Here is a 15,143-nt window from a genome sequence, read left to right on the forward strand (position 1 = left end):
TTCGGCTAATGTGCTCTGCATGTCAGTCGTTCCTAGACTCCCACGAGGAAAAGCAATATAACTGCTGCAGAGAATCCCACTCATCATTTATCATAAAATGGAATTCTTTAAATTTCCCCATACATTTGCAGTTCTGAAACGATCTAGATTTAAAGGCATGTACGACTGGAAACAGAAGCTGCCCTTGTCCTGATCTGAACTACCCAGAACAGAAAGTGCCATTTTAACAGCTGGGTTTTTTTGGAAAAGTATAGGTACTTCCTTCACAGAAATTTGTATTTTATTTTATTTCTTAACTTCTCGTTGGCACTGTTGCAAGGCGGGGGTTTTTGCAATCTAAGGAGTCACAAGGATGTTGTATCTTGTGATAACGTCCACATGATATGTTGCTGTCTGTTCATCACTGCTAATTTCAGCAGATAACCTGACTGAGTCGGTATCTGAAGACAAAGACTTTGTTTTAAACTTGAGGAAAATAGAGTGGCATGACAGCGAATATTGTGGAGCTGCCGATGAAGTCTTTTCAGGGCGGGGGGTTGGCACATCCAGGGCTGTCTGCACGGTTCCTGCATCCCTCTCTGCTGAAAGCCCGTCCCTGCTCCGTAGAAGGAGAACACGGAGCGGAGGCCAGCGAGGCTGCAAGCTGAATGATGCAATCCGCCGCCAAAGTATCCGCTTCTGAGGGCGGCCGCACGCTTGTGGTGGGGTTTGGCTGCCTCCCAAGCTCCTGTAACGGCCTCTGTCAGAGGGAGACAGAGTCGTTTGGGGCGTCCTTCCTGCAGGGCGACTGCGTTTTGAATATACGCATCTTGGTGGAAACGGCTGCGGTTGTCTCCTGGTATTTGAAGGCTCCGATTCCCTCTCCTTGCTGCGTTTGCAATGCTCCCGTGAGAAGAGGAAGGCTTGTCGTTCCCCGAGTGCCGCTGTGCCACGACTGCCAAGGCAGCGCTTGGGCGATGCTCCCTTTATGCGCTCTTGGAGCCAAGAATTAAAATTCCTTGAAACTGGCTTTGATAAATGGTTGCATTTTTTACTCAATATGGGGTTTTGGCTTTTGTAGCTAAGCAGGCTTTTAGTTTTGTCCTTTTTATTCTATTGCTCCTTGTAGAGATTTTCTAACCGCTGAAATGCCCTAACAATAGGTTAGCCGTTGGCCCAGTTAAACATGCAGTGAAAATTGCTTTGAATGTGGTATTAATCAAAGCAGCCATTGAAATGAAAGGATAACTGCTGAAATATATTTGGAATAATCTGGAAATGAAAAGAGCTAATGCTGTGTTAGGGACGGCTGGTTTTCAGGAAGGGCTTATAATATTGGGTGTAGCCTCCTTGTAGAGCCACTGAAGATGTGAGAAGTCCATTTATTTCAGAAAGTTCTGAGCATCTACCTTCTGAAACGCAGTGTTTCCTAATGGGGCCTCAGCTTTTGCTGAATAGCTCTGTGTAGGTATCATAAGGAGCATAAATAAATGTATTTATATAGTTACTATAAGGAGAACAACTGCTGGCATTTTTTTAAGCTTTTTCCAAGCTTTAGGTTTAGGGTTTGGTCATTTTTCCCCTGAAATAAGCACCACACTTGGGTCAGGTTTGTGCTAAACGCATGTGCATAAAAATGTATGTACATACAGTTAAAAATCACAGTTGACTTAGGTGAGCGTGCTGTTAAATGTAAACACAGCGATGTTGTGTGTATTTTATGTACAGCAAGTAGAATCAGAACCCAAAGCTGATGGAAAAACATGCCGGAGTTTTTCCTTCTGCTGACATACAACTCTAACAGCGTTTTTGTTTCCTGTTCAATTTCCAGTGGAACTGGAGCACAGGATTGATTTCGAGCTCAGGGAAGGTCTCGTGGAGAGCAGATACTGGTCCGCGGTCACGTCGCACACTGCCTATTGGTCATCCCTGGATATTGCTCTTTTCCTTCTAACCTTCATGTACAAACACGACCAAGAAGAGACTGACAAATCCAATTTAGACGCTATTTGAATTTTTGGCTGGGGATGGGGCGGGATGGGAAAAGAAATTTTAAAACAAATGGCACAAAAACAGATGTTTTGCTGTTGAACTGCAGTATGTACGGCATGGAGGTTTCAGGTTTAAGTGCATGTTTGGATTTTTTCCTATTTCTAAAGAGCAACAATGATTTGTATTTAAAAGCACTTTATCGTTTTAAACACTTTGCAGTGCTTAATTAGACCTGAAACGATTCCAAATTCTGGTTAACTTTGTATAAAAAGCCAAAACAACGTGTAGCATCCCGTAAGCACGGTGTGCAGTGCGCTTGGGTGACATACTTGTTAATGACCATAATTGCTGTTTAGTTCATTAAACTATAAAAGATTAGTTTATTTAAAAAAAAAAAAAAAAACCAAACACTAAATTAATTTCCATTAACAAAAATGTATGTTAGATACAAACCTAAAACTGCCATGTTCTGATGTTTTATGTCTCAGTAAATAACAAACGGTGGTGTCATTTTTCTAGGACTTTATTCAGCTCCACATCCTATATCCACAGTACCATTGAAAGACCATTCTGACTGCTGGCTTCTGAGGGCGTATTATACGTGACACATTTAGAAACTAATGCTGAAAAAAAGCATGAAGCAAATATTTGAAATACTGTAATTATAATTTATTATTATCTCAACTTGTTTCATTTTATTCCAGTGTATAAAACATTACTTTTTTACTGGTTTCTTTTGGCATAATTTAAGAACCACATTTATTTTCTACAGTGTTAAGACTTTTTCTCAGAAATACATATCTTTGTACTACTATTCAAATGAATATATGGACACTGTGGCACACTTTAAGTATTTTTTCATTAAAAATAAATATTTGTGGTTTCACACAAATGACATCAGTCACATTCTTCTCGAAGGTAAGTAACTGCCTTTGCTTTTTAGGTCCCAAGTGTTTCTCAGGCACAGGGAGGTTTTCTCTTGGTTTGCAGAGGATCCAGCTGTCTTCTGCTTACCGTTGTTAAATGTGTATATGTCTGCGTGCGTTCATATAAATATGTATCTCTATGTATATTTATGCACGAGGAGCCTATCGGGAGGAAAAAGAGCGGCATAAAATAAACTTGGTGAGGCCTAGGAATACCAGAGCTTAGATTAGATTTGTATCTGAAACTAATTCAGGAGAAGTGAAGAGAGAAGCGTAGTGATGAAAGGGAATAATCTCCAAATGAAACGCTAAAAGGTCATTGCTGAGATTTTAAAACTCTGGAATAGAAGTGTCAGATATATGGCCTCTGAGCTGCCTCTGGCTGAGGTATTTATGATCTGTGTGACACATGTAGAAGCTGCAGAATCTAAACTTTTGTTTAAAAAAAAAAATCAGGCTGTGGTGTGGGTGAATATGGGTGTTCTCTGTAAACAGATGTGACAACATCAGCCCACACCAGCAGACAGCCTCAGCCAGTGGCTCGGAGACGTGGAAACCACCCAGACGTCCCTTTCTGAACTTCTGAGGGGGGAGAGAATATTCTTCTCCCAAATAATATCACTCGGGCTGTTGCTTGTTTCCCCAGTCCCTGGTGCAGTGGGGAAGGAGTTGGGAGCTAGGCCTGTATGTTGGGGTTATGGATTTAGGAATAATTATGAAGGGGGAAAAAACAATGCAAAGAAAAAGGAAAGAGGAGCGGAGGGAACGGGAAGGAACGAAGATGACAGAAACAGCACTACTATAAATGCAGTGAAACGATAACGGAGAAAGGTGTGCAGACAATGTAGAAGACCATGCTTCAGCATGGATCTCTGGAAAAATCCATCTAGCCTTGGTGAATTAAAGCTCTCCTGCCTGACATGTTTACCTTGGTTGATGAATGATCATAAAAAATTAAAATCAACCCTCTAAGAGCAGGAAGGTGACACCTCTGCTTCAGAAAACAGGCATTTGTTTACATTACTGGCTTTCCAGATAAGTTGTTTAATCAGCTCTTCCTAATTAGGAGAACTTAAACATAAAAGGAGAATCTCCTCTTATATTTAGAACATGCAAAATGTTTCCAAATGTTCATGGTTTGTGTCTTAGTACTTCGAGCGGGATCGTGGCACTGCTGTGATACCCCCTTACTGGATCTACGCTAGATCTCTTGGTAAATGCTGTAAACAAAAAGTGGTTAATTCCTGTAATTCTTGTGGTCTGTGTAAACTCTGCTGTTGTCCAGAACATGTTTCAGATTTATGGAATAGCTGTTCCCCCCGCATCGGAACATGCTGGTACTTGCTGACTGCTCTCCATATAAGGGATGAGATCCTACTTCTATGTGTGTGCCCTTGGTAAATCGGGGTGAAGATAGAGCCGAGAAGCAAACCATATTGCTGGTAGGAGAAGGGGTAAGAAGGACCGATACCTGTTCAGTTTGCGTTCTCCCAAGTTAATGGATAGATGTACGTATGATTCTGTTCTAATTTGTAACTTCATGGAGCATCTACTAATGTCCAAGATTAATTACGAAGATAAAACATACCTCGAAAGAATAAATGGAGATCTATTCTAAAGTGTATGCAAAGATGTTACCTATGCTGCGGGCAGGCTTTCATCTTTTTAATCCTCAGAAAAGATCTTTTATCCTCCCGCAAAGATGAAATACTATTTGATAACTGAATTTTGAAGTTGTTCAAAAAAGGGTTGCCCCGTTTCTATTCTGCAGTGTAACAAAGATTCAAGTAGGGTCATGTCTCTGCATGCTGGAGTCTAAATTTCACACTTTAAAACTTTCTGGTCAGATTGTCTGTTGTATAATACAGAGGTGGAATGTCCTGGCTTCCAATTACTGACCTGTTTTCTTCTGCAAGAATGATGTTTAGCTTTACAAGCTGTGTTGACTGGTGGTTTTTCTTGAGAAACCAAGATAAGGGAAATGTAGTGCGTGTTGTCAGGCTCCCGACTGATACTGAGCTGTTTTCTGAAGCTTGTCCTTGAGTACTTTGAAGCTTACAAATTTGACACTTAGGTTTTTTGCTGCGAGGTCATTTTTGCAGATAATCAGCTTTAAATTTTTTTTTTCCTCTTTTTGCTGAATTCCATCCCTTTTCTCCCAATTATTCTCTCATGTTTTTACCCCAACCTCCCTTCCGCTGTATATGCTCTCTGAATTATTGCCTGTGTTTCTGGAGTTACAGGCCGTTTGCTTCATTGTACTGTGACAGTCCAGCTGGCCAGCTACAATTATTTTATCTCCTTTCCTAATTAGTATTATTAGGCTGAACTGAAACTTGTTTCACATCCTCATGCATTATGCCTGGTTGCCACCTCGTCCTCCTGCGTGGTTTTCTGTTGTCCTGGCGCTCGTTTCCCATGCTGCTTGTCAGCCGAGCCGACTCTGCCTGTAGCTAAATCGGTGGGGATTGATTTTTTTCAAGTTGAGTTCATGAATCAGTATGTCAACTGTTTGCACTTAGATAGTTAATGTATACTTGTGTGCCCTCTGCCCAGCAAGTTTATTTGAAATTCTTTGTTTCCCATTTTTCCGTTATTAGCTTGGAGATTAGGTTTCTGCCTCCACACATCATTTTTCTCCTGAAGTCAGACTGCAGGTGATTGACCCGTGGTGTTTTACAGGTCATCTCCCCCGTCTCTGCCATACATCTTCGGTGACCGTCAGGGGTTCAGGAAGCTTTTACACACCACGACGCAGTAACAGACTGCCACATGGACTGAGTTAGCTTCAGTTTTCCGAGCACTATCTTACCGGTTGCTCTCCATCTGCAATTGTAGCGACCACATTTCATTGCTTCCCCAGAGCCTGTGCCTATTGTCTTTGCTGATCTCAAGAAAAGCTGTAAAATCCTTTTTTTAACAAAAATGTCACCCATGTGACAATCCCATTTTCTGGGTTATTGGGTGGACTTCAGCCTGACATTTTTCTTGCATTCTGTGTTTGATCTGCGTTTAATAATAATTTCCTACAAAATCAAGCTTTCTCTTGGTTCAGCTTTTCCCTCCCTCTTCCACAGGTATTTTTTAGTACAGTTTGTCTCTTACCCATCGCACTCCAGCCTCTTCTGAAGCCTTTGGTTTCCATTTCTGCTTTGATTTCTGTCCACTGGAACTGAAGCTTGCTTCAAGACTCTGCTTGTTTGAGCATGGCCCGTGCGTCCTCAAGGTTAAAGTGGAAACTCTGAAACGCACTTGAAACCCAAGAGGCACATATTACCGTTGTGATCCGGGAGACTTCTCCTAAAGCTCAGTGTCAGCAAAGCCCAGCTGGAATGTGTTTAGCTTTCCGGATGGGTTTGCATGTTCTCTCGCTGCGTTTGTGTCTTCTCTGGTCGCTGCCATCGGTCAACTCTGGGACTGAGCATTTTCTGTCATTGTCAATAAATTTTGGCATGTTAGCGAGCAGTGGATCTGGGCTGGCCTCTCCCAAGGCTGGTTCCTTGCTCTTCGAGTTTCTCCTGCATCCTTTGAGGCCCGTTTGACTCCCACTTTGCTATAGATGTCACAATGTTTTGTGTATCTCTGCGCACCCTTGCAGAAGCCCTTAAAAACTGCGTGCACAACTCCTGATGCCAACAGTGTGTTTACATGGCCTCCTCTTCCAGGGAACGGGAGGACAAGTCCTAATACCTGGGGAGAAATGCCTGGCTGTGAAGGTTTGAGATCCACCCCAGAGGTCAGTGCTCTCTCGTCCCACTAGAAAGCAAATTCCAACATCAGCCTTTTGCCCCGAAAACGCCCTGTCTCCCCAGCTGCAGTTGCAGCAGCTCTTGACTAGCAGGCCTTGGCCAGTCCTTTCCCTTCAAGAGTGAAAAGTCAATGACTCCCCTCTAAACATGAGATGTCCCAGAAGCAATCTCTTGTGGTTTTGAAATCCTCGCTGATTTATCCAAAGAGAGGGTTTTCATTTGACAATTCTGTGGGCATCTGCCACAGATTAACTTCTCTCTTTGTTTCTTAAATAAAATAGCATTTCTTGCAGCTACTCTGCCCAGTCCCTGGTGCCTCATTGATCGTAAGCATGGGCATGGGAGAGGTGAAGTGCGAGCTTCTCTACAGCCTGCGGCCCTGACCAGGCGCTCGGGCTCCAAGGGCCCCGCATCCAATCTGTTGTTCATGCTGGTTTCATGGCGCTTCCAGTATCTCCTTGAAAGTCACTATCTCACCTCAGAGCGGTCTCGTACTTTGTACTTAAAGAGCAGCCACTTAAAGGCTCTTACCATGTCACCATACCCCTTGATAAAGAAGATCCTTGACTTCCATTTTAAAACATGGTTTTCAAGCATGTTTTGTGCTAAAGCACCTCAGTTTTTTAGATTTTACTACTTCCTCCAGTCTCTTTTAGCTTGGGTTTGGAACTCATAATGGCTGTTTCAAGTAGAAATTAATCTTATCCAGTGCCTTATGAATCCAGATTTTTTTTTCCCTCTGATATGATATCACTGGTTATGTGTCGGACCACATCAAGCTACCAATGTGGTCCTGCTTGTGCTACTTCTCTAACAGCCAGACCCCAACCCCACTGAAAGAAAGGTCTTCCTTTAACTCAGCGAGTTTGGGATCATATTCTGAGTGCCTTTAGTGCTTGTTGCTCTTCCTACCTTTTCTTAGGTGAACACATGTAATATAGATTCTGTGGGGGAGTAAAAGGCTTTGGCATTTAGGTTGCCTGTTGGCCAGCACTGAATCCTTAATCTCCTGAACAGAGAAATGACACTGTGCTTGAATTCTGGCTTTCTGTGGTGTTCTTCATATCCTCCTGCTTCCAAAGCCCAGACTAGTTGGAAACCAAAGCCACAGGAAGGGGAAAAGTAGAGCAGCTCTGCTGATTTTGAATTTGCGGTATCTTTTTATCTACTGCTGTCTTTCACACCTACCCAAAACCAGAAAGGAGTTTGTGCTACCACCAGAAAGAAGCGGACAGACCACATCATCTCTGGTGTATTTTCACAGCTTCTGTTTTTAGAGCTGAGTCATTAATGTGCACTGGGGTTTTTGGACTCCAAATATTCAGGTTTTGCAGGGTGAGGACCCAGCAGGCTGGGGATGGAGACAATTTCAATTAACCCTCAACAGCGGAAAAGGCAATTGTGAATGGTCGGGGTGGGCAAAGGCAGAGCTTGGTGTAAATGGACGTGGTCTCAGGGCGATGGTGCACATGAAACCTGGGCGCTGAGTTGGCCGGTGCGGCCGAGCCCAGCCTGCGCAGGGGCGGTGGGGCTCCCCCCTCGCCGTGGTTTACCGTGGGGGGAGCCCTGTGCTTTGTCGCTCGAGTCCAGCTCCCCCGCCGCCTCCCAGGGCAGGTGCTTCCCGTTGCAAATCAGCGTGGAAATGCAAAATGGCAAAAATCTCTGTGAGACAAGAAGAGCCCTCCGAAACGTGCGCAAATGTTTTATCTTTCCGCTTTTTCATACCGCTCCCATTCTGTCGTGCTGAAGGGCGAAATGAGGAGCATGCAGTTTTCAGTCTAAAAACGCCAATGTCCTGCTCTGATAACTTCCCAGCAGGTTTAATATGGCAGGATTTGTCAGAAGTTATTTTCACGTTCAAAATTATTTTTAAGTAACCTACACTTAAGTTTAAAAATAACTTAATATGCTTTCAACATTGCTAGGTGCGCTTTCAGTAAGGAAATGGTTAGACCTATTTGCAAAGAAGGGCAGAGCGCTTCCAAAACAAACACCGTTTATCTCCCAGCTGATGTCTCAAGGCAGCGTGTTCCAGGGGTGCCACCGCTACGTTCCGCCAGTATTTCCACGAGTAGTTTTAACGCTACTGGACTGTGAAGGGTCCTTCAGTTAATCTCTGTGATTTGTATAAGGCGAGATACTGTTGAGAAAGGAATCTTTAAACAGCTCGGATGTGGCGCTGGTGTTTAGTCTTGTGTGCTTGGCAGAAAGGGCTTACACTGAAACAACAGCTGCATGGTCTGTGTTTACAAAGCACGGTGTTCGGATGGGATGGTTATGTCTCCTGGCACGCTCCTCGGTCTCTCTCCTTTATGCTTACCAGACTGCCCCTTGCATGCAATTGAGTGTGGGGTTTTTTGATTTTCATATAAACTAGATTATTAAAAATCAGCAGGGGGAAAGGGAGGGAGGTGAGGTCGCTTTGTGGTGGTTGCAGAAAAGGGAAGAGGGTAGAAATGTTCCTTCCAGCGACGTATGCTGTGCTGTCACGAAAGAAACCTGTGATTTCCTTCGTGCTGGAGAGACCACATCTGCATTTGGTGGGGGGGGGGAGGAGGAGGAAGAAAAAAACAGGCAGAAGCAGCGCGGATTCAATCAAGGCAAAGCTTGGCAGTGCTGTGGAACAGCCTGATGCTTATCAGCCAGCACGTGTTAAACACATGTTGTAGCTTGATGCTCCCATCAGGAGACGTGGGCGCAGGGCGGATGGCAGCGAGCAGGACGAGAGCTACGGCCCTTTCCTCCCACGAGAGGCTCCGACCGGCGCCTGCCCCGGCACCCTCTTACTTTTTGGTGTTGAGTGATCCCTTCCTACTCGCCGTGAGTACACCTGAACTAAGGTGCTGCTGCTCACCCAAGGTATCGCTATAGCAGGGCTTCTCCTGGTGGTATTTAATTGCTCCAGTGACCACACTCAGCCCAGGGACAGTGTCCTGCCTGCTTAGGTGGGATCTCCCAGGCAGGAGCAGGCAGCCCCATGGCGTACACGTGTGTTTCCAGGGGAACTGAAACCCCTTTCTGAGCCTGTCCTGACCCTGGGGTTAGCTGGTGCACGGTCTCCAGCCCATTCCCAGTGGGCAGCCCCTGACGAGCAGTTGGGCTGTAGTTCCACACTAGGGCAACAGGAGCCTTCACTTCCCTGCCCAGAGCCGCCTAAACTCGGACACTGATGGATGGCTCAAGCCAGGAGGGACCTGTGTGTCTCGCCTGACCTCCGGCAGGCGATAGCGTCCCACCCAGCATCGCCAGGCCGCTTTCTAGGGATTACTCACTTTCTTTCCCAAGTCACTGGGCTGACCAAGCTTTACAGCTTTGACATCTGCAACGACAAAGTCTTGGGAAAAAAATGTTCAGGACTGGCTGCTTCAGACTGCCCCTCTCTGCAGAGGATTTTGATTCTGAATAGCTTCAGCAAGTGGCAGTGCCTGAAAACGTCTGCAGACCGTGTTGGTCCTGCATTCTGCAATGTGTCTTATTCTTCTATTCTAGCTACCCAAAGAAAATCAGAGTTGTACAGATTTTGCAGTAAATGTTTTGCCAATTTCTAGTTGTATTTCATAATCGTGATGGCATTCTTGGCCTCCTTGGATTTATGATTTATGGTGACATATTCACAGCCTTCTGGGGGAAGGGGGAGCTCTGGATGCAAGCTGTTTCTGTGTAAGCGTTAAGGTCCTCCTGAGCTTATTCTGTGCTATCAGGAGAAACTGTGTGTGTATGCAAGCAGGGATGAATATCTTTTGTGCTTTATATACGTCTGCAGAGGGCACTTGTTTCTCCACAGTCTAAGCCGTGTTTTAATCAGGGCTTTAAAATTAACCTAAACTCTTCTGCAAAATAATCCTTTACCTCCCCAAACAATTTAGTTAATTAACTGGCTAAATCACTTCTTGCTGACTCTCCCTGAAGATACCCCTCCTGAACAAGATTTGGATGAAATGCAATGGTTGAGTCATGAGTTTTCTTTCTGGCTCGGTTGCTGGAGTTGGGAATATTGTTCACAATATTGGCTGTTGCCATATGCTTTTTTCATTAAGTAAAAGGGTGCAACTTTCTTTTTGCTTCCCCCTCCACTGACTCACTCCCCAAATATGTTTCTGGTTAGGATGCTTTGTGACTTCTTCCTGACATAAGGTTTTCTAGTTTGCAGTTAGCTTTGTGAATCGGCTTTGTGAGCTCTAAAACATCCCAGCTCCTGGGAGGAGAGGACGGGTGTCCTGGAGAGCAGTGGGAACGGCAAGATGCTTACCTGGTTCTTGGGTGCTTTGTGTGTTTGGTAGCTCTCCTGCCCAGAAATGGTTTTCCAGAGGCTGGGAAGTCCTTCTCCGATGCCCGACGGTGCTCTCCGCATCCTGCATGTGTTGTTGTGCCTGGGCAGCCTAGGAAATGCCCAAGGGAGAGTCGCAGAGATGTCTCTTCTGGATTAGCTGGAGTTGGCATTTGATCTGTTTGCAATGCGATGCTTTCAGAACCAGTGTAAGTTAAGGAAGAGAGACACTGGCTGCAAAATAGCTTAGAGGGACAGACAGACAGGTTGCTTCCTGACTTTTAAGGGATTGCATTTAGGCCTCCTTTTGCTGTCCTCCAGAGCTCTCGGTGCAGTGACCTTCACCCCTGATGCCAAATTTCCTCAGAGAGGGCGAGTTAGGAGCGCAGGGCTTTGGTCAGAGCCAGCCCAGTGCTCCCAGTATCCTGTCCTTAGCAGTGGGTAGCTTCCAGTGCTTGGAAACAGAAGGAAACACCTCCCCAAAAAAAGCAGACCATCAATCATTCAAATCGTGTTTCCTGAATCTGACCTTGCAGAAAGCAGGCTTGTACCTGTGAGCATGGGACTGGGTTCCTGAAAACCAATTTACATTGCACCCTACTACTGACAGCTTGCTGCGGTAGGGCTGTAGGTGTACACCCCATCCTCACCTCCCGAAGTCCTAACATCCCGGGGAATGCCAGAGAGGCCAGGAAGAACAGCTCGCCTCTTTTTGCAGCTAAAGGAACTGAGATGCCAAGAGTTAAGTGACTGGCCCAAAGCCAGAGTGCTTGGAAACGAGCCCATGTATTCCTTGTATTAGCTGGGACATGACCGTGTAGCATGCCTTGCCCTGCTGGAAATGTCACCCACGATCTCTGGAGCAGCTATTCTGCAAAGAAACATCTCCTTTTTTATTCCCCCCCCCCCCCGAACTGCTCTGCCTCACAGGACAATCCCCATCTGTTTGATTTTCTGGGATGCAGGAGAGCAGGAACATGTGAGCCTTTGAGCTCTCCCTTGTAGCACTTCTCCTTTCCTACAGCTTTGCCCAGAAAGTTAACTCTGGGCTTACCCGCGCTGGGAGTTTTCCCAGCGGCTGCTCCACTGGCGTGGTCACAGAATCCCAGACTGGCAGGGGCTGGAAGGGACCTCTGGAGCTCACCCCATCCCACCCCCGCTGGAGCAGGCACCCCCAGAGCAGGGGCACAGGGCCGCGTCCAGGCGGGGGGTGAATGTCTCCAGGGAAGGGACCCCACAGCCTCTCTGGGCAGCCTGTGCCCCTGCTCGGGCACCCACACAGGGAAGGGGTTTGTCCCCATGTTCAGGGGGAACTTCCCGTGTTCCAGCTTGTGCCCGTTGCCCCTTGGCCTGGCGTTGGGCACCACTGACAAGAGCCCAGCCCCATCCCCCTGACACCCACCCTTCAGGTATTTATAGGCATTGGTGAGATCCCCCCTCAGCCTTCTCTTCTCCAGGCTGAACAAACCCAGGTCTCTCAGCCTTTCCTCATAAGGGAGATGCTCCAGTCCCCTGAGCATCCTGGTAACTCTCCACTGGACTTGCTCAAGCAGTTCCACATCCTTCTTAAACTGGGGGGCCCAGAACTGGACGCAGCCCCCCAGATGTGGCCTCACTGGGGCAGAGCAGAGGGGGAGGAGAACCTCCCTCGCCCTGCTGCCCACACTCCTTTCCATGCCCCCCAGGACACCGCTGGCCCCCTTGGCCCCAAGGGCCCGGTGCTGGCTCAGGGTCACCTCGCTGCCCCCCAGCACCCCCAGGGCCTTCTCAGCAGAGCCGCTCTCCAGCAGGTCCCCCCCAGCCTGTGCCGGTGCGGGGGGCTGTTCCTCCCCAGGGGCAGGACCTGGCACTGGCTCTTGTTGAATCCCCTGAGGTTCCCCTGGGCCCAGCTCTCCAGCCTGGCCAGCCCTCGCTGGGTGGCAGCACGGCCTTCTGGTGTATCAGCCACTGCTCCCAGCTCTGCATCATCAGTGAACTTGCTGTGGGTACGTGCTGTCCCTTCATCCAGGGCATTGATGAATATGTTGAACAGATGCTACAGGTAAAGTTATTCCAGTTGAGTGACCTCCAGCCGCACATCCCTGGGCGTTGGGTTGGTGGCAGAAGACACACAAGGGCACCGTGGGTTAGCACCACAGGGTGGTCCTGCCTGATCCTGGCACCTCTCCTGGGGAAAGGAAACTGGGAGTCAGATCCTCCCTGTCCCTTCTCAAAGCCTGGGAGCTGCTCTTCCCTGTGCCACCTGGGATGTCACACTGAGACGGCTCGCAGTGACCCCAAGCCATTTCGGTACAGAAGATGGCAACTGTGGTGTCACATGCCAAAGCCACCTGAGATGCCAGCCCTGCTCCCAGGAGTCATGCTCTCGTAAGAAGGGGCTTGCTCTGTTAGACGGCAGGTACCATCTTCATGCTGGGGTCCCGTCCAGGAAGGATGTGATTTATAACCAACCTCCACAGGCTTGGTATCCACATGGCCTTGGTATCCTCGCCTTTCAGATCCAGGAGTGATTCCTGAAAGAGGGTGCCTAATTTCCCTGTGATTTGATGGAACTTTGGGGTTTTTGCTGTGTTTTGGGGTTTTTTTTCTTATTCTTTCCAGTTCTGCTGTCACTACTTTTTCCTGCCCTGGTGCTGTCATCATCTGGTGTCATTACTCAGGAGATGGAGGGGGAGGCAGAGGTGTTTCCTTGCAAGGAACAAATGTTGGAATAACCCATCTTTGCTCCGCTGGCAGCATCTCCGGAAGCCAAAACACACCAGAGAGATGTAAGCAAAGCCTGGCCACCCCACAGCCCTGCAGGGAGGGACAGGGGACTTGATGCTCGGAAAAAGTACTCTGGCAGCACAATCTCCTGGACTCTGCCTTTAAAAAAAGAGAAATCTCCCAAAGGCACTGATAGAGCCCAACATTCATGTTATTTAAAACTGAGCAAAATAACGAGCTGGAGGCTGCAAGCTCAGTATAAACAGCAGTGGCTTCTCAGGACCTTAGTTAAAGCCCCGTGGGGAGGAAAAGCACATCAGATGGCCAAAATAGGTCTCCCTTCCTCTCCATTGCCACGTTTCCATGGAGTTGGGAAAAACGACTGAGGTCTTGGGAATATCTTTTTGCCGGCTGTGCATTCAAACACACAGCTGGGATACTTTCCAGTATCACCTCCCCTCTCTCTGGTCTCGTGCCAAGGAGAAGCGTTTGGGTCTTGCTCTTCCCCCTCTGCATGACCGCCAGCGTGGAGGACAGTGCTGGAGGCAGGGTGCCACGGACCTCTGAGGGCCTGGCCAGTGCCCAGCAGATGTGTCAGGATTTCGGCTGTCGGATGGAGATGGGGTTTCACAAAAGCAGCCAGTGATCAGTGCAGAGAGCTTTGGGGAGCCAAACGAGGCAATAAATGCTTCCCTGTGCTCCTCCATGCCGTGTGAGCATGGTGTTTCCCTACAGAGGGGCTCATGGCAAACGCCAGGTCTGCATGCTATGGCCCTGTTCATCACTTCACAGGCCAGGATGGGAGGGTGGCGGAGGCTTGGGTTGGGATTGGAAACCTGCCCAGTGCTCCTGTCCATCCCCTAGAAGGTGGCACTAAACCTCTCTCCTGCTCATCGGTTCGGTTCACGCACCCCAGGGCTCTCACTGTGTTTGTGCTGCCTGTGGAGCAGCAGTCCCAGCTGAAACCATGCCATCCATCATGGGGAATAACCATCACCCCATCTTCATAGGACAAGGAGTAAGTTTTAAACTAAAAGAAAGTAGATTCAGCCCTAGATATAAGGAAGACATTTTTTACAATGAGGGTGGTGAAACACTAGCACAGGTTGCTCAGAGAGGTGGGAGATGCCCGGAACATCCCTGGAAATGTTCAAGGTGAGGTTGGACAGGGCTCTGAGCAACCTCATCTAGTTGAAGATGTCCCTGCTCACGGCAGGGGGTTGGACTAGATGGCCTCTAAAGGCCCTTTCCAACCCAAACCGTTCTGTGGGTCCATGATTCTCTAATCTCTCTGCCATGGAGACCTCTTCTCACCCAACGCATCTCCCCCTGCACCGATCTCCTTCCCAAGGGCTCCCTGATGGCCTGTTAAGCCACTTCAGAGCGTTGAACTGATTTTCTCCTCTTCCCAATGTGTCTCCAGGCTGTTTCCTATCATGCTGCCATGGGGCTTGGCTTCTCTTCCCTCCCTCCCACAGCTGTACACAGCAGCGGCTCACAGTACATTCCTTTGCATCATAATCT

The 15,143-nt window shown here is 47.5% G+C and overlaps 1 protein-coding gene and 1 long non-coding RNA gene across 3 annotated transcripts in view; one reads left to right on the plus strand and one right to left on the minus strand.

The window, feature by feature from the left end:
• DDHD1 (DDHD domain containing 1) overlaps positions 1-2,344 on the plus strand; it is a 65,826-nt gene extending 63,482 nt beyond the window's left edge. For both annotated transcript variants that reach the window (XM_064461120.1, XM_064461121.1), the window contains one exon: positions 1,811-2,344. In XM_064461120.1, the coding sequence (XP_064317190.1) occupies positions 1,811-1,992 (182 nt within the window). In that variant the 3' untranslated portion in view covers positions 1,993-2,344. The remainder of the gene's footprint in view (positions 1-1,810) is intronic.
• Positions 2,207-6,834, minus strand: LOC135315073 (uncharacterized). The gene is made up of 2 exons (XR_010374529.1): positions 4,797-6,834; positions 2,207-3,059 (listed from the first exon to the last, which is right to left on the minus strand). It is a non-coding gene; the product is annotated as an uncharacterized LOC135315073 (long non-coding RNA).
• Between the last annotated feature and the right edge of the window lie 8,309 nt (positions 6,835-15,143).

This window comes from Phalacrocorax carbo, chromosome 9 (genome assembly GCF_963921805.1).
Source record: "Phalacrocorax carbo chromosome 9, bPhaCar2.1, whole genome shotgun sequence".
NCBI classification, from domain to species: Eukaryota; Metazoa; Chordata; class Aves; order Suliformes; family Phalacrocoracidae; genus Phalacrocorax; species Phalacrocorax carbo.